Raw genomic sequence first — 18,510 nt, 5'->3', positions numbered from 1 at the left:
TTACCAAATAATGATCCGAAGTGCCAGTGTGCTCCTTAGAGCTGCTGATAGCCAGTAACAACGTAATCCTTTGTCCAGAGGAGAATCTAACAATGTGTGTACCATCAAAATCATAATTAGCATATGTATAAAAATAGCACATGCAATGTTCAAATGTTAGACAGCTTAGAAAGAAATCTCTTATCACAGTGTGGTCAGTTGTGCTGTGGCTCACTCTACTTGGATCACCTGCATCTTGATGACAAAGTATTTCATTTCAAGTGTTTAGAGATTGTTGTATTGAAAGTAAAATTACGTTCATAGAATAGTTGAGGCTTGATTCTCTAAAGATCTAAAAAGTGTATTGTGATGAAGTTGCATATACAACAGACTCGGTCCGCTGGCCAATCAGAGCAGCTTTTACCAGGAGGGAGCCGAGGAGCGAAAACAAGGTGTTTCAGACGGAGGCTGACAGTTTGAGGAAAGAGATGTGTTTTCTGAACATTAGAGCAGAAACATTTTCATTTACTATCGCAAATTAAATTGATCTACCCGTGTATGAGGAGGACGTATCTCCTCATATTAAAAAAAAAAAAAAAAAAATCATTTGTCAGATCTGCTCTAAAGTTTAATGTGAATTGAATGAATTTCCTGGAAACGGGTTTTGCAGTCTTCAAAGTAACCCTGCTGACAGACAGTCACCTCCCTGTTGTAGAGAATTATAACATAATGATAAAATGATTGACTTGCAGATGCTGAGCAGCATCAGTTCAGCCGTGTGTCGTAACGAGCTCGTGGCCTTGAATTGTGGCTCATCTTCTTTATCACCCACTCATCTCTTTATTTCCTTCATGCATGACGACACTGATGTAGTTCCTGTTCAGACTGTCCTCTGTCTGACCTCACATCTCCACGCTGCTAATGTGTGATGCCACCACCGAGACACCATTTAGACTCCTGCGTGTGTGTGTTTGTGTGTGTGTGTTTGTGTGTGTGTGTGAACCATCCTTGTTTGATTTGCCCTTCACCTCCCTTGTTTTAATAATAGACTCTAGCAGCTCCAGTCATTTGTCTGATCAGCAGTAGATAACCTTCAGTAGATTCCAGGTGTGTGTCCTCCTCACACAGAGATGTCCTCTGCTGTCTTTTGTATTTGATGTGGTAGCTTTGATTAAATAAAATTTTAAAAACGTAGCTTGAGAGTCGTTCCTCCTCCTGGTTTCTAGTTCCTGATGTGTGTGGTTCTTCCTCCAGGCGCACGTGCACCGCGAGCACTGGTTGACCAGAAGTCTTCAGTGATCAAGCACAGTCCCACAGTGAAGAGAGAATCTCCCTCTCCTCAAGGTCGAATCAACAACACGAGGTACTGACTTCTTTCAAATGTTCAACGCCATTTTCAGACACCGACCCCACAAAATGTGTTTCTCACCTGCTGCGTGTTAGAATAGTCATCGACACGCCCACTCCCAGTTCCTCTGCTGAGTTAAACGGAAAGTGTTGTTATTATTTCCCCAGCGAGAACCAACAGTTCTTGAAGGAGGTGGTGCAGAGTGTTCTAGATGGTCAGGGGGTCGGCTGGCTCAACATGAAAAAAGTCCGGCGTCTGTTGGAGAACGAGCAGCTTCGCGTCTTCGTGCTGAGCAAGCTGAACAGAGCCGTCCAGTCGGAGGAAGACGCCAGACAGGAGATCATACGAGACGTGGTGAGGCGCTCGTTTTTGCAACTCTTTTTTTTTTTTTTTTTTTTTCCCCCACTTCAGTGAACTTGCAATGAACCTTCCTCAGAGGACGTTCTAATCTGTGCAGATCGTCTATCGTCACACCAGGGGGCTCTTGTATTTGTCACACGTCCTGTTGAACTCATTAGAAACCGTTGTCCTCTTGTCTCTTGCCTCCAGGAGGTGAGCAGGAAGGTTTACAAAGGCATGCTGGACATCTTGAAGTGCACAGTGTCCAGTCTGGAGCACTCTTACACAAACGCAGGCCTTGGAGGAATGGCCAGTGTCTTCAGCTTATTGGAAATAGCACGCACGCATTATCAAACCAAAGGTACGTTTAGCACATTTAATGAATTCATTGAAAGTGTTGGGAACCGTAGTAGCAAGTGGCCCTGGTCTACTAACACTTGTCCATGTCTTTGCATTGTGTTAATATTAAGCTTTAAGCTGCATGCAAGATTTCTACTCTTAACATATTAACCGTAAAGTTAATATTTAGTTTTTCTTTGTGTACAACTGTTAACCCTCTCCCAGTTCAAACCCTCACTTCTCTGCTTGTCTGTAATCTTGATGAACTCTGTCTCTGGACCCTCAATCCTGGTAACTTGGTGTAGACCCAGAAAAACGCAAGCGAAGCCCCACAGACAGTGCTGGCAGCCCGGGGAGTAAAGAGAGTCCTACTGGTCGTATGGAGACTGCCAGACCTCAGGGCCTCCTGAATGTTCCCCACCTGCAGCTGCCGCACCACGCGACGGGCAAAGGAGCCCGCCATTTTGATACCCGGAGTCTGAACGAGGAGAACTTTATTGCCTCGATTGGTGTGTACACCACAGCCCCGGTTGCATGTGCACTGTGAGAGTCCCCTCCCCCCCCCCCCCCCCCCCCCCCCCTCTTCAAGCTCACCGTCTCAAAGAAAGATCCCTTCAGATAGATTCTTACAGGTGTTCAAATATTCCACACACTTTGACCTCAAACTCTGGAGAAGCAGCACGACATTGACAATCCTCTCATTCTGTGTCCAGTGATAATTTTCAAACCTAAAAAGCAAAATCTAAATTCTGGGAGTTTCCAGAATTATATTCTCCATCGTAGACGCGATGCGACATTTAAAAAGTGTCTGGAATATTTCCCTGTCCTTCAGCCTGGACTGCGTGTGTTTGTCTCCCCCCTCCCTGAAACACCCGTGCCCCTGTTTGCCTCCCCTCTGGACTTCTGTTGTCAGCCTCTTAGCACCTTGAATGCATGTCTTTGTTTTGGTCTTCCAATACCTAAATCTGCAGTAGTGGGCGAGGGAAACCGGAGGTACGTGCATCGATAAGTCAAACTCGGTGCCGGTCTTGTGCCTGTTACTGCAGGTTTCTGCGAGGCGTGCTGTGGAAAAAAAAAAAAAAAAACCGGCAGCTCCTCTGCTCTCAGCATGGAGGGTGGAAGCATCGCTCCCCAGTAAACAGTCCCAGTAAAAGAGACAAATTTCACAGCAGAAAGCTTCTTCTCTTGGTCGCCAAAGAACCAATTGATTGAGAAAATCTTTAATTCTTTGAGAATTCTCCTGGGTCTGTATACGGGGGACACTCTTCAGTCAACCACCCTGACTCCTCTCCCACCCGCAACCCCTTCTCTTCCTGTTTTAGAAAAGTTGCACCTTCAATTCTACAGAATGCTTTGAGACTTGCATCCCGGCTTCTGCAACTGCTCCATTTCACCTGCTGGCTAGTCGGCCTCTCAACCCCATCCCACGCTCTTTTTTCCCCCGGATCATCCAGCTCTCTCTCTCTCTCTCTCTCTCTCTGTCTCTCTCTTTCTTTCTCTCTAACCTTTGCTCTGGAGAGCCGCACACATGCAGTCAGTGACGCCAGTGTCCTGCGGTCGGAGCCGAAGCTCAGTCTGACTTCACTGTGTGGCTCTCCAGGACTCTGGAACAGGAGCTCTGGGTGTTGTAATGTTACCGTAGTAGCTGTTGACGCACGGCGGACCCGCGCGACAAGATGCGAAACGTTTCATCTCGTCCAGATTCAGTCGCGGCTACATGCAAACATTACAACATGCCTGTGTTTAGCGATGACAGATTCTAACTGCTTTATTTTGTTGTTTGTTTTGATTTGAATGCTCATCCACCATACATGCCTTTTCAATCCGCTCTCTGACTCTCTCTCTGTCTTTCTCTCCTTGCTTGCAATGCATCTTGGGTAGAATTGTGGAGCAAGCACCAGGATAAGCAAAAAGCTTTGGAAAAACCACAGAGTAAGACACTTTTCACACACCAGAAAAAAAATAAAGAAAATAATAAAGATGGGGTGCTCGGCTGTTGACCTTTTCCCACCCCCCTTCTCTCACCTGCCTCACCCGTGTCTTTACAGATGAATCTAATAATGCTCCTGATAATAAAAACGAGGAGATGTTGATCTTAGAATAAGAATATATTTGTTTTAGTTTTGTATAAAGTGATCATGATACTTGATTTATCATATTAAGTCGTTTTTACTGAACTTGCAGTATTGACAGCTAGCGTTAAAGAATTTCTCCCACAGATGAAGTGTTGTGAGAAATTGTGGAACACAATCTGAAAAAATATTTCATGTTGTGTTTAATCGAGACTAAAGTTGACGATGTCTTGGATTGTTTCCTCCGTTTCCTTCAGCAGCCATGACTTTAATATGTCGCTTTGCCAACTTTGTCGCTGTAGCTCAAGGATGGAATCAGAATTTACTGTAGAAGATGTTTACTGCCTGCATTTTAGTCAGACAAGAACTTTATATAATTTTAACAGCGTTTAAAATCAAGTATTTACTATTTTTCGTCACTTTTTCAGCTTGAGCCAAGTGTAATTTTATTTTCCAGTGTGTTTTCTTTCCTTCCCCTGACACGCTGCGTCGCGATGAACAGAAATGAAAAACGTTTCCGCCCTGTCTCGATCTTTTAACTGAATGTTTTTTCCAGTTTCAAGTGGCTTTCGGTGAATTACGTATATTACAGCCGACATTTTATTAAATGTCTTTTTAAAATTCAAGTCAGGATCGACGTGTCAGCCGCACAGGTGATAAATAAGAAAAGTACAAATCACACTTGAAACAGAAAATGTCTCCTTTACCGTCCATCACTTTGTCTGCATGCCTAACTGCCTGTGTCTGTTGGTTTTGGTGAAACTTGGGCCACATCTGCAGCATCGACTGAGAATTAATGTCACGCTCTTTGCAGTTTTTTTTACTTTTTTTATTTTATTTGTAACTTTTTCCCAATTTTACCGCACTCTCTGCTTGCCCCTTTGTCACTTCTCTGTCTGTTCTTTTAAAAAAAGAAACTCAGTTAATCTCCACCACTGGATACAGAAAATGTTTAAATGATAAAGTGTGTAACTGTCTGTATTTTTACCTGGAGGAAGTTAAATATCATTTCATTACATGAGGCAGTGTTACTCTGTTTGCTTCGCTGTGTCTCCGGTGTGATGCAGTGTTGAGATGGAGGCTTTGGCACTTTTAGATGGTCGTAGCGTCGTGTTGCTGTAGTTGTTGCTGTTCTGTGGTGGCTTTGAGTTGAGGCGGCTCCGCGAGGTAAGAAAGGTCATGTATGTTCCGTTCACGTCAACGCGCTGATAATCGTGTGTGCCCCGCAGGGTCTGAAGGAGCAAAGCAGCAGCAGCGCCCCCAGGTGACCGATGCAGAGGAGAAGAAATCACAGATCAGTGCTGACAGTGGCCTCAGTGTCACATCTGGATCTCAGGTTAGCAAATGGAAAAGAAAAAAAAAAGAAAAGCTGCAAATGATTCAACGCTTGTTTCTCTTTAATGGTGATAATGACAAACTATCAAATCGTTTTCTTCTGTTCTGTTTATTTATTTAATTACAGAAGAGCGACACTGAGTCGGTGACGAGCTCAGAGCCTCCGATCCTGACGAGAACAACCAGCCAGGACTCAGAGGCCAGCACAGTGGTAGGGCACGGCCAACTCAGATACTCTGTCCCTGTCTCTTCTAGATACACATGAATGTCACAATACTAATATATATATCTGTAAAACTCAGATACTCTGTCCCTGTCTCTTCTAGATACACATGAATGTCACAATACTAATATATATATCTATAGATATATCTGTAAAACTCAGATACTCTGTCCCTGTCTCTTCTAGACACACATGAATGTCACAATGCTAATATATATCTGTAGCTTTCAGGATGTTTGTGGTCGACCTTCTTGTCTTTCCTCTTGAAAATCTGTAATTATAAAAACACGTTGGCACGTTTAGCATCGTTAGCAGCATGAAACTTACGAGTTGGTGTTTACGAAAGGAACTGAGCAGAAATGATGCACAACACGATGGAATATTTCAACCTTTGAAAACACAATCTTAAATTAATATTCTATAAAAGATGAATTTCGAGGAAGAGCTGGAAACTCAGGCTCAAAGACAGAACACTGTTAGTCTGAAACCATATTATTCCACGCAGAGTGATTAGGTGTCAATATGAATCCCTGAAGCTCCTTTTCTACAAAATCCTCTGCACTTGTGTTTCGTTCTTACAACTTGTTTTATTTATTTATTTTAGATAAGCAACAGCTCCGGGGAGACTCTGGGAGCCGACAGTGACCTGAGCAGCACGGCAGGAGACGGCCTCGGGGGGAGGATGGCTCCTCACCTGAATCAGTCCAGGGGGACGCTCTCCGACAGTGAGATAGAAACCAATCCAGCCACCAGCTCAGTGTTTGTAAGTGGAAGACTCGTGATAAGCTGAATATGCAGGTTATACACTCCTTAGTTGAGATAATAAAAAATCGAATTTGGCTGTTAATTCAATTATGAGCTTAAGATGAAGTCACAGACGGAGCCTGGAGATGAATCCTTCGAGGGTTTCTGTGCCAACTAGAAAAAACTGAAAATGAGAGAAAACATTTTGTGTCTGGGGTTTTTCTTTTAAGAAATATAAACTGTGTTGGGTCGAGCTCACCTGGTATCTTGCTTTCCCAGTTTCGGAGTCTTGTGTCCTTTTTTTTTTTCACTAAAACGAGCTTGCGTTGTTTATTTCAGGGGAGGACTCACACTCTGAAACCGGGCGCCAAAGATCCCGTACCTGCTCTGGCGAAGGGGCCGCCTGCTCAGCCCATGGAGGACTTGAGTATGAGGATTTACCTCTGTGAAGGCCTGCTGGGTAAGTTCTGCTTCAGAGATGTCCTCTCACACTTGTGTCAGTCAAAGAGCTAACCTTTAAAAAAAAAAAAGATGCTTCCTTTGTGTGTGATTTAATCTTCATCACTCCGTTTACTTATCCCCTCACAGGGATCAGATTTATTCTTCTCTCTTTTCTAACAATATTAAAATATTCTTTCCACGAAGGTGAAGAGGATTGTTTTCGTTGGTTTTCCAAATAATTTGACCACAGTGAACTTGATTTTAGAGGAAAAGAGGAAGACGTGTGATGACTGAGAAGTGTTGTGACATTAACGAGCTGTGAGGTTGTAGCCGGATGTAACTGTCCAGTTTTATAAAGTCGAGAATCAGGAGAAGGAAGTTGTGTTCCCTGATGTCTGAGGGGAGTCGTCAGAGGTTTGATGAATTTAAAAATGATGAATTAATTAAATAACATGTTGGTAAAGCGTGAAAATAGATTTACGGAACAAAAGGAATAATGATTGATTAAATTAATTAATAAACACTTGAAAAATCATTGCTTTTTGAATTTAGCTCAAGGTCTGTAGATCAGAGAGTAATTAAACGTGGTCTGTCCTCGTTCTTGTTCCTCTGCCGTGGTTCTCCGCTCGCTCTGCTCTTGTTAAAACTGACTCACCTCCTCGCCTAACTCCCCTCCTGCTCTCGCTGCTTCTCTTCCCTCCTGCTGCTCCTCCTGGGAAATATTTCCAGGCCGTGATAAGAGCTCCGTTTGGGATCAACTAGAGGATGCTGCCATGGAAACCTTTTCTCTAAGTAGGGCTAATCTTTTGCCTTTGCCCTTTTTTTCCTGTGTGTGTGTTTGTGTGTATGTGTGTGTGTGTTTGTGTGTGTGTCCGCTGATCGGCCGGACTCTGTGTGTAACCTTTGCTGTGATGTGGGGTATTTCCTGTGTCGTTGTGAAGCTGCACGTCTGTGATCGAAGTGGAAACATGAGCTCAGCTGCAGAATCTGGTCACAGTTTCAAGATGTGGGAATTTCCCCGTTCACTCCAGTTTCACTCCTGCTCACCGTCGTCTGACCGACTTGAGCTAAAAGTTTTTTCAAGAAAACATTCAACGTATTTTTTAACCTTCTGTGAAAACAGTTTTGAGCTTTACCGTTGACACGACCTTTGTTTTAAGGTTTTAATCATTCTAGAGCTGCTAACAAAATAAAACTAAATATTATCTCCTCAGTTGTTATTGACTGAGCAGCACTTAAAGGCAGCATCAGATACCTGCTGTAAATGCCGCCGAAGGGTAAAGGTTAAGTCGAGCTAAAGTTTTATAAGATCTGTTACGAGCTTCATCACAAATCCCCTTAATAAGCATCGTGATGTGGAACTGTAACAGGTCTAATCTAATCGATTATAATGTGGATTTTTCTTGCATGTTTGAAATCAGACTAATCTGAAATTTAGTTTTGAAGTCAAATGTTGGAGCGTCAAAAAAAAACTTTTAGTTACTTACAACAAAACTGTGGAAAGCAACATAAAAAAAATAGTCTTATACAGTTGGATAAATATTTTGTGTTGCAGATTTTTAAAGTGGATTTAATTAAGTCAAATCGGTTGAGACAGAAAAATATTTATTGGCTGTTGTGACAACAGATTCTCTTGTGGCTGCACTTTGTGGTTTAGGTTGTTTGAGTGGATTAGCTGCGATGAGCTGCGATGAGCTGAACGTGCTCTGTGCTCGTGTGTTCAGGTAAAGAGCGCTCCACGCTGTGGGACCAGCTGCAGTTCTGGGAGGACGCCTTCTTAGACGCCGTGATGTTGGAGCGTGAGGGCATGGGGATGGACCAGGGGCCTCAGGAGATGATCGAAAGGTTCAACACGGCTGACGTTTTCTTTCTGTTTCCTTTGAGAGTTTAATCCCTGCTCCTCCCTTCAGCTCCTCATTCTTGCTCCTGTGTGTTGTGGCGTCACCACAGATACCTGTCGCTGGGAGATCATGACCGAAAGCGCCTGGAGGACGACGAAGACAGACTTCTGGCTACTCTGCTGCACAACATGATAGCTTACATGCTCATGCTGAAAGTGCGGAGCCCTGTTTGTTATTCATATTACAGTTAAATCACTCGCTTAATTTCCTGTTTGACTCTTTTCTGACTCCTGTTTTTTTTTTTTTCCTTTAATATTTGTTTAGTTGAACAAAAACGACATCAGGAAGAAAGTGAGACGTCTGATGGGAAAGTCCCACATCGGCCTCACGTACAGCCAAGAGATCAATGAGCTGCTGGACAAACTGGCAAACATGGTGAATATCTGTCCGGGGTTTAAATTAAATGGACCTTTTTCTTTTGTGGACACGTCTCTGATAATCGACTCTAAACTCAAATTATAAAATCAACTTTCATAACTTTATAACAACTTTGTCTTTGTTTTCCCCGATTGAACCAAATTTCGTGGTTATTTCCAGGAAACCTTCCATCAATCGTCACCAGTCAGCTGCTAATCACGCTGGGGAATTTATAACGGGACTGTGTTTTATTTTCAGAACGGCCGCGAGTTGTCCATCAGGCCCAGCGGAAGCCGTCACATCAAGAAGCAAACGTTTGTTGTTCATGCCGGCACTGATACCACAGGAGACATCTTTTTCATGGAGGTAGAGAAAAATGAACTTCGAAATAACTCACAAGTCGACAGTTCTGTGGAAATGAACTTATCTGACTCTCGACCGGTGATTGTTTCAGGTCTGTGACGACTGTATCGTCCTGCGCAGCAACATCGGCACGGTGTACGAGCGCTGGTGGTACGAGAAACTCATCAACATGACGTACTGCCCCAAGACCAAGGTGCTGTGCCTGTGGAGACGCAACGGCCAAGAGACGCAGCTCAACAAGTTCTATACCAAAAAGGTCCGGAACCGCTTCCTGTACTTCTGTCCACTGGAGGAGAACGTCGCTGACTCAACTCTAATAACTTTGCTCTTTTGATCCCAGTGTCGTGAACTCTACTACTGTGTTAAAGACAGTATGGAAAGAGCTGCAGCCAGACAGCAAAGCATTAAACCAGGTACGGAGAGACTTTCTGTCTTTGACTCTTCTCACAGACGTTTTCTCTGGATGAGCTGCAGCGGAAAAAGAAAACATGACCTGAACCAAATTTAACAGACAGTTCGAGGGAAATCCAAGCTCCATGACAGCTCAGTGAATTCCTTCAAACCTTCTGTTTCAGTTTATATCAAAATAAAACTTTACAAAAGTACCTTTAGAGGGGCGGGGCTTGTGGTGCCGAAGATGTCCGATTGGTTGAGTTCTCCAGAGTTTTGTTTTAGCAGGTTAACCTCCGCAGTAGCTTCTTTAAAGGTTCAGTCTGTAAGATTTAAGTGAAAAGGATTTTTTGGCAGAAGTTGAATTTAAAATAATCCATCCAGCTGCAACACTCAACTTCACCTCTAGATGTCGCTAACACACTGAACCTTTAAGTCTTGAATTCTCATCAGCTTCACATTCGATCTCAATGTTCAAAATCCAGAACCAGAATAAGCTGAAGGATTCCTGCCGCCCGGCGGCGTGGGATTTTGTCGGAGTTGTCCACAGTAGCTCTGAACTCAGCTGTGGTTTTTTCCTCCAGGGCCGGAGCTGGGCGGAGAGTTTCCTGTCCAGGACATGAAAACGGGTGAAGGTGGACTCCTGCAGGTCACACTGGAGGGAATCAACCTTAAATTCATGCACAGCCAGGTAAGAGGGCTGAACCACCGCAGAGCAAAAACTGCTTTTCATCTCACACGAGGGCATGAAAATAAAAGAAATCACTCATGATGGTTCAGAGTTCATCCCGTCCTTCTGCTCGTCTCACGTGTTTGTATCATTTCCTGTCATCTCGTCAAATCTTCCTCTATTGTCATTAAAAAATAAATAAATATAAATCTGGTTCAAAACAGCAGAGATGACTGATCGCACCATGTTTAATTGGCGTTTCCTCAGATCTGATGTTTTTTTCCTTTAGAGGAAGAATTTCTGTTTGTGCTTTTTTGCTTTTATGAATTAGCTTTTTTAAGTTTCAGATTGTGTTTGTTTGTTTGTGTGCGTGTCTTTGTGTGCATGCGTCCCCCCCCCCCCCCGAACAATAATTAACACATCCCTCCACACGAGTTTTCTTTTCGACATCTGTGGTGCTCAAACCTCATGTTCATTTACTGTGTGGGAGGAGATGAAGTGTTAATGTGTGTGTGTGTGTTGTGCGTCAGTGGAACGACGGATGATCTCCAGCAAAGACTTTTCATTAATAATTGGCTATTTAATTGCAACTTCCACGTTTAAGTTCGGACCCTTGAACATCGTCATGTGTTGTCTTCACGTCTGTGCAGGTAGTTACAGAACGTCACTCTCTCTGGTGTGTGAAGCTGTGATTGTACAATGTGCCGCGGGGGAATAGTGTCGACCTCTCGTGCTGTTTGCACACTTCACAAGTGTTCGGCATCTTAAACACAACAGAGTGAGGCGTCACAGGAAGAGTCAGATAGTTGGAACCTGCATCTTTACACTGATTTCTCAATTATTAAAAAAAAGTCATTTCAGGGTCAGTTCACTCAAAGCAAAGAAGCGGACGTTCGCTCGTGGTTTCTGTCGACGCAGGTTTGGTTAAATTTGTCCTGGTGTTGAGATGGTCGGCTTGTTTTTTAAACTATGGAAGTACTTTCAGTGTGAAGTGCGTACGGGGTGCGTACACATCTACTGTGTCTGCATCAGGAGAACAGTCTGTATACAAAGACCTCGACATGTCTACTTCCTCCCACTGGTCTCATAATCACCATAACACGCAATCAACCAATCAGAGAGCTGTGACCTCATCGAACGCTATCTCAGGGGTTTGTTTAATTTAAAGGTGGATTTTTCCCGGTGTTGAGTGTTAACGTATTCTCAGCAGAGGACATCGTTTCAGCTCGTTATTTTAATCTCCAGCTCCCGACTTGACTTTAAGTTCACACTCTGGCCGCTCTCACGGTGTTTGTTGTTGGTCGAAGCTTGTCTCACGGTGCAGGATCTAAAAACCCAGAGAACTCGACCTGCGTGACATCGAACAGCAGGAAGGTAAACACAGAGACTAGCTGGTGAGCGTAGTGGCGACAGATATTCCACTCAGGAGTTGGTTGAGAGATAAAAAGCTGAATGAAGAGTGAATATAATAAAACAAGGGGAAGATAAAACCCGAAGCTTCTTGGTCAGATACAGATTTATAATAATGTTTTATAATTTGGGTGAACTGACCCTTTAACTGAGTCCCTGTTATGATCCCTGCTTCTTCTTCTTCCTGCTTCTACTTTAGTTTTGTGCTTCACGTTTCTCGGGGTTGAGTTGTTTTTTTTAAACAGCGTTTCCTGAAGAGGCTCAGTTTTGTATTTCTGCAGCAGCAGCATCCTCGTTAAGACAAAACCCTCAGCAGCTAAATTCCCCGTGATAGCGAACGACCCCTGATCCCGGTCGTGCGTCAGAGGTGACGTCCCGACACGCGTAGCGGCGTTTACTCTCCGTCAGCGACCGCCCTCAGTTTACCTGTGCTGCTGTGTGAGCAAGTGGTGTTGGTGCCAGCCCTTGTTGCTGGAGGAGGAGGCATGGAGGGCTCTGGGGGACTGAGATGTTTAAAGTCCAGGAAAACGAAGGTGAATCTCCGCTAGTCAAACCCCCTAGTCCCCTTTTTTAATTTTTTTTTTTTTTTTTTCCTTCCATTTTCTAGCTTACGGGGCTGATTCGTCTTGTGACCTTTTTTCATTTTGTATTTTTCTCATATTGGCTCTGGTATAACCTCTTAGCGAGATCTCTTGAATCTCCTGAATCCGTACGAGGCTCCTGCGGATAGCGCCCTCTCGGAGTGTCGTCGAGTGTTTGTGCTCTTCTGTCCGATAATAATCCAAACCATTTCTCTCCCATGCTCTCTCCCCCTGCAAGGAGCGGAAGGTACACAACCTCTGCTGTGTTTGCTTATTTAGCAGTTACATCTTATTGGATTCCTTTTTTCTTTTCTCTGTCATTTCCTTTGACTGTCGTAGCTGTTTGGCAAATCTAAGTTTGTGTCCTTTGTCTACATTGTTATATGGAAATTCCATGTATGCATCATATGGGCCATATTGCATCATGTGTTTTGTTTTTTTTTTAAATATACCTTTGCAGTTTAAACATATTAGTGTAATCTTTAAAGTTGTGAAACACTTCATTAGCCCTGAGCTTTGAGCAGACTAAGTGCATTTCTCCTCATTTAACCGTCGCCCATGTATGCGTTCGATCATGGAAACTTCTCATAGTGTGATTTTCTTTTCTTTCATTAGCCGTTAAAAGCTTGCATCCGTGTGTAGTCGTTTTATTTTGACCTTTCATCCTGAAGAAAACAAAGTCTCAACACGGTTCATTTCTTAAATATAAAGTGTTTTACTTCTCATCCAGTGTTGTTGAGTTAATAATGTTCTGTCTTGTTTTTGTTTGTGTTTTCGTTTGTTTTTAGGTTTTCATAGAGCTGAGTCACATTAAAAAGTGCAATACAGTGAAGGGAGTCTTTGTCCTGGAGGAATTTGGTAATTACACCATCTATTGATTCTAGGCCTGTACTCGGCACGGCAGTAACTCAGCTTCATGGCGAACGTATGGAAGGGTTAAATAAATTGGATGCTCGTTCTCGTGGAGGGACGCTGAGACACCGACGTCTGCGGGTGTTAAAGTGATGGATGAATTCTTTACAGGATGTGGTTTTCTTTAGTTTAGCGCCAGCGAGAGTTCACGGAGGCGTTAAAAGAGGGACAGACACACGTCTCTACAGCGTGGAGACAAGTGTGAGGACACAACAGCCTGACTACAGTTTTAAAATATTAAATTTACTGAACGAATAGAAATTCAACAGATCTAGTGATGGACGTAAATACTGACTTCATGTAGAATGAACATGAGGAAAAACTAGGAAGGCTTTAAATAGTATAAACTGTGAAACAGGATTTAATCTCATGTAGATTTCTGTGTCTTCTAATAGAAAATATCATGATGACTAAAAGAGAAAGCTCAACATTAAATGACTTGTTTGTTAATATTCTGTATTTTTCATGCTCTTGAAAGATCCCATGGAAAAAGTTGATTATTTCTCATCTGAGCCTCAGAGCTCTGTAGTTTTCTGTATTAATCCCCGACACGTTCTTCTGTCTGACTGATTCAACCTGCAAATCTTTCAAAATATAAAACTGAGCTTCATCGGCCGATGAGACGTAACTTATTATTATTATTATTGAGATTATTTGCCTGGGATGTGTTGAAGGTGCTCCAGACAGAAGAGAGAGAGAGAGAGAGGAGACGTAAACTATTCAGATGTTTCTTCAAATAAAACACAGACACTTGGAAAATATGGGACTTACAACAGAAATGAAAATATAGAAGATCAGCAGCCGTGAGAGGATAATTGGATAATAAATCTTTTTTTTTTTTTTTTTGTTATTTCTCCTGAAACTAGAAGCTAGTGCCAGAAACCTCATCTCCACGACACGTCAGTGACGAAGAGATAAACTGTGAAAAGCAGTAATGATACACAACAATAATACAAACAGTAGTTTTAGACGTGTACTTTAAAAGATCGTCTGATTCACTGAGATCATATGAAAACAAAGAGAAGAGGGTGATAGATGAATGATCGGTAGATGAATATATATATATGTGTGGTTATACGATGAGGTTGAGGTGTGAGAGCCAGGCTGGGTTACTGTCGTGTCTCTGTGCTGCTTTTGTAATGTTGCCCTCATCTTTGCCACTATGAAAACCTTCATTCTCCAGCAGGTAAAGTGTTGTCACCTTTCTCCTTTCTTATTCAAACCAGTTCTGTGCTGAATATTTCCATCGTCACGTTTCCATCACTTCTCTCACTTTCCCTTTTCGCTTCCGTCACCACTTTTGTCTTCCGCTTTTTTTTTTTTTCTTTCGGAGCTAACTCCCCCCCCCCCCCCCCCCTCCTCCGCCCCCCTGCCTCTCTCACGTTGGTCCTCGTTCTCTCCGGGTCCGGGCCCCTCTTCATCTCTCCAGATCTCAGCCTCCTCATCTCTGCTATGGATTCACAGTTACTAATGAAAAGTCCTGTGGACAGTGAACACGGTCCCGGGTCAAAGGATCTTTGGCCTCGTAGCTGCTTCTCTGTTCTTCATGTCGTTTGACTTTCCGTTCACTTCTCTTTTTATTTATGTTTTTTTTATTTCAGAGCCCGACCAATTCTGGAGTTTTGGCACTGATGCAAATTTAAGGGAGAAAAACATTATATGACGATATTACATCGTATCAGTGGATATTCTTACACACAGAAACACATACACAGTAGTTGTAATGACAATGTATATTAGTTTAGTATAAATTAGCCTAAAAACTCAATTTAGTAAAATAATATTTTGATTTGCCTGAGATTCTGTATTTTGAAATGTGTATATATATATTGTATATACAATATATATATATATATATGTGTGTGTGTGTATATATATATATTTATATATATATATATATTTATGTATATATATGTACTATAATCTGTAAAAAGAAAAGAAGTTTTTCTATCAGAGAATATCTATGATTGACCAAACTCCAATGTTCGGGCTCTGGTTTATTTTCTCACTCTTTAGTCTCTTGTTATAAGACATCTCTGTTTTGTACTTGTCCATTCGTGGGCCATGAACGTCTCACCACCAGTGTCGACCTCAGATTCAAAACCTCGTTGATGTATTTTTAATTGCATCGTTTTTTTTTTAATTTGGAGGCTCTATATATATATATATATATATATATTTTAACATGACCAGGATTTAACAGCCGTCTGTCAAACAGTCGACGTCCTCCCGACCGGAGCGTGGAACCCTTCGTGGCCCACGTCAGCACTTTAACACCTTGTTGATAGTTCACCTCTGTAAAACCCCAGATGTGTCAGACGTGAACTCACTGAGGTTCCTGCTGCCTTTGAATTCTCTGTTTTGTCTCTTGCATCGGCTTAGTTCCTGAAACTAAAGAAGTGGTGATCCACAAGTACAAGACGCCCATGGTGAGTCCTCCGCTGTTTGTTTCCAGGAAACTTCCCAGGAGATAATCTGGAAATAAACTGTTGATTCTCTACTTGTAAATAAAGCGTTGAAATAAATTCCACTGGAAAGTTTTCTAAGTTGAATTCAGGCAAATGTGGAATTCTGGTTTTAGGACGAATGTTAAAATGTCCCCTGTGGAGATTTCTCTCGTCTCTGATGTTGAACAGACGTGTTTGATTTATTTCATGTTCATAAATAACCGTAGTTAGTTGTAATTGGATCTTTACGTCCTTGTTTGCCTGAAGGTTGTTTTTGTTGCCCCCTGCTCCGCCTCCGTTCAGACTTGATATCAACATCTGTCCATTTTCTGTCCTCCCTCTGCAGGCACATCAGATCTGTTACTCCGTCCTCTGCCTTTTCTCCTACGTGGCGGCCGTGAAGGGGAAGGAGGCGGAAGGGAAACCCAAGATTCTTTCGCCGAGACCCCTTCCGAGCTAGTCCACACCTCCCCCCTGCCCCTCCCCTGTCTCCCCCGTAACATCCTCTGTGTGCCTCTCTACTTGAAACGGCATCTCGGCTCTAGAACCACAGACTTCTGACAATCCATAGTTTTACTCTAAGCACACGATTCCTGCCCCCTCACCCCCCCCTGCCCCCTCTCCCCCTGTGTATATACGAGACCCTCAGACCCCTTTTAGATCTTGTTGTGATGACGTGTTTGGTCCGTGATGTCATGTAAATAACCTCCCGCTCCTCCTCGTCGCCGTCGTTCCGATGATCTAGCTAAATGTTTGCCTGCTCCTTAACTCGAGAGAAGTGACGACTCTTCTCTGTGAAACGTCTTCTGTCGTTCCTGCTGCCATGACTCAACAGTTTGTGAAGTAACCCCCCCACCCACCCCTCCCCCACCCTGAGGCACACAGTGCATGCAGGTCCCGTGCACAGCCTTGACATCTACTCCAGAGTAGACCCCGCCCCTCCTCTCGTCTCGTCTCCGTACGACTGTGTGAGTTAATCTGTGATTCTGTGGTAACTGTAAAGTTCCAGTCTGTCCAAGTTTAAAACTGGTGAGATATAAAAAAAAATTTTTAAAAAAATTTAAAAAAGCGACCCTCTCGCCGTGCAGGACGTCCCGCGCCGAAAACGCTTCTGTGCACCGGCGCTCCGCATGTACACGCTTCTTACAAGGTGTTTGAACCCTTCGGTGATGTGACGTGTTCTCAGACGGGCTCCCGAGCTCGGCCGTCCAGGCTGAAGTAAACTGTTCTAGTTCTGCTGTAAAACTTCTCTTCGTCTGTGGTCTGCTGTTATCAACTGCATGTTCCTCTGAGGATGACAAATAAATATTATATATATATTTCTATATATAGTATTTATTTAATATATACATATATTGACTGTACATTTCCCTGAAACAAAATAATGTTACCGGTTGTTCATTTGCTAGATGTGCAATACTTAATAAGTAGTTAGCCAGAGCTAGTGGCGTTCACTGGCTGTTCACAGGGTGGAGAATGTAAGATTTCTTTTCTTTTTTTTTTTTACGTTTTGATCGATGTGAACGACTCAATGTGACCCGACTGTTTAATGTTTGTCTTTTTAAAAAGTGAATCTGCTTCAGATCACAAACAGGAAAAAACTGTACAAACCACAGAGCGTTTTACCCTCAGGCCACACCCTCAAATAGTGATGTCACAGCAGGTGTTTTAAACGAGCGCCAAGGCTAACACCTCGCTAACAGCGAGGAGGAAGTGGGTCAAAATAATTCCCTGGATGTGTTAATCCAGATCTCACCTAAGAATCGAGTGGGTTTGGAATCTCCACAAAATTCTATAGAAATCGTTTCATCGAGAAACTAAACTACAGAAACTTAAACCCGACCGGCTCGTCAAAGGTAAAGATGATCAATCTATTAGCAACGAAAACGAGATCCATGAAAAAAAAAAACCAAACACACCTGCTTTTGCATCACTGCATCGAAAAGTAAACAAATTAAACTCGTCCTGTGATTTATTATTATTGATTTTCTGTTCAGACGTGTTGAACTGCAGGAAACACACGGTCTCTAAACGTCATGTGACCGTGCAGAAACGTCAACTCTGGTCCCATCGCAGCCAGAGTGTGTGTGTATTTGTGTGTATTTGTGTGTGTGTGTGTGTGCACGTTCCTGTGGTGAACAGTTTTCTCCTGATCAGCAATATATATGTATCGGTACAGATTTGTCACTGGAAGAGGTTTTATTTTGATTCCGACATGCTCGTGTTTTTAGTAACTTAACTGCGTTAAAAAGGAAAAATGATCACTGGGATGTGGATGAAATGTTTCATCATGAAATGACACCACATGTCAGTGTGAACGTGACCAAACAGGATCTGAAGCTGTTCTGAAACTGGCTCAGGAACAGGACACAGCTCTTTCTGCTCAAGTTAAAAAGACGTTTGTTGTTTTCGTTTGTTTTAAACTGGATTCTTACAGCTCGTCTCTTGTCATTGTACTTGGCCAGCTGCTGTAACGAGAAGACAAAACTAACGAGATGCAAGGTGGAAGTATTCCAGTATCTGAAAAGTATTTATAGAATATATACAGCTTTGGCAATATAAATAAAAGTTGTCCCAAATGAAGCTCAGTGGATTCATCGTGCTTTTTACAAGGAAAGAGAAAGACGGAGGACTCAAAACCTCAAACCAGGAACAAAGA

The 18,510-nt window shown here is 42.8% G+C and overlaps 1 protein-coding gene across 43 annotated transcripts in view; it reads left to right on the top strand.

Moving 5' to 3' along the window:
* The window catches only part of madd (MAP-kinase activating death domain), a 42,831-nt gene extending 24,397 nt beyond the window's left edge, over positions 1-18,434 (top strand). For 14 of the 43 annotated variants that reach the window (XM_069529472.1, XM_069529558.1, XM_069529509.1 and 11 more), the window contains 20 exons: positions 1,234-1,342; positions 1,495-1,681; positions 1,877-2,027; positions 2,311-2,514; positions 3,887-3,937; positions 5,307-5,413; positions 5,540-5,623; positions 6,240-6,398; positions 6,719-6,839; positions 7,550-7,612; positions 8,545-8,665; positions 8,771-8,876; positions 8,986-9,096; positions 9,337-9,444; positions 9,533-9,697; positions 9,782-9,854; positions 10,416-10,522; positions 13,281-13,350; positions 15,787-15,833; positions 16,198-18,434. In XM_069529472.1, coding sequence (XP_069385573.1) covers positions 1,234-1,342; positions 1,495-1,681; positions 1,877-2,027; positions 2,311-2,514; positions 3,887-3,937; positions 5,307-5,413; positions 5,540-5,623; positions 6,240-6,398; positions 6,719-6,839; positions 7,550-7,612; positions 8,545-8,665; positions 8,771-8,876; positions 8,986-9,096; positions 9,337-9,444; positions 9,533-9,697; positions 9,782-9,854; positions 10,416-10,522; positions 13,281-13,350; positions 15,787-15,833; positions 16,198-16,311 — 2,258 coding nt within the window. In that variant the 3' untranslated portion in view covers positions 16,312-18,434. The remainder of the gene's footprint in view (positions 1-1,233; positions 1,343-1,494; positions 1,682-1,876; positions 2,028-2,310; positions 2,515-3,886; positions 3,938-5,306; positions 5,414-5,539; positions 5,624-6,239; positions 6,399-6,718; positions 6,840-7,549; positions 7,613-8,544; positions 8,666-8,770; positions 8,877-8,985; positions 9,097-9,336; positions 9,445-9,532; positions 9,698-9,781; positions 9,855-10,415; positions 10,523-13,280; positions 13,351-15,786; positions 15,834-16,197) is intronic. The other 29 variants (XM_069529648.1, XM_069529697.1, XM_069529665.1 and 26 more) reach the window with 13 other exon arrangements.
* Positions 18,435-18,510: the final 76 nt, after the last annotated feature.

The sequence above is a fragment of the Paralichthys olivaceus genome, chromosome 1 (assembly GCF_024713975.1).
Source record: "Paralichthys olivaceus isolate ysfri-2021 chromosome 1, ASM2471397v2, whole genome shotgun sequence".
Lineage (NCBI taxonomy): Eukaryota > Metazoa > Chordata > Actinopteri > Pleuronectiformes > Paralichthyidae > Paralichthys > Paralichthys olivaceus.
This window is presented reverse-complemented; position numbering and strand designations above follow the sequence as displayed.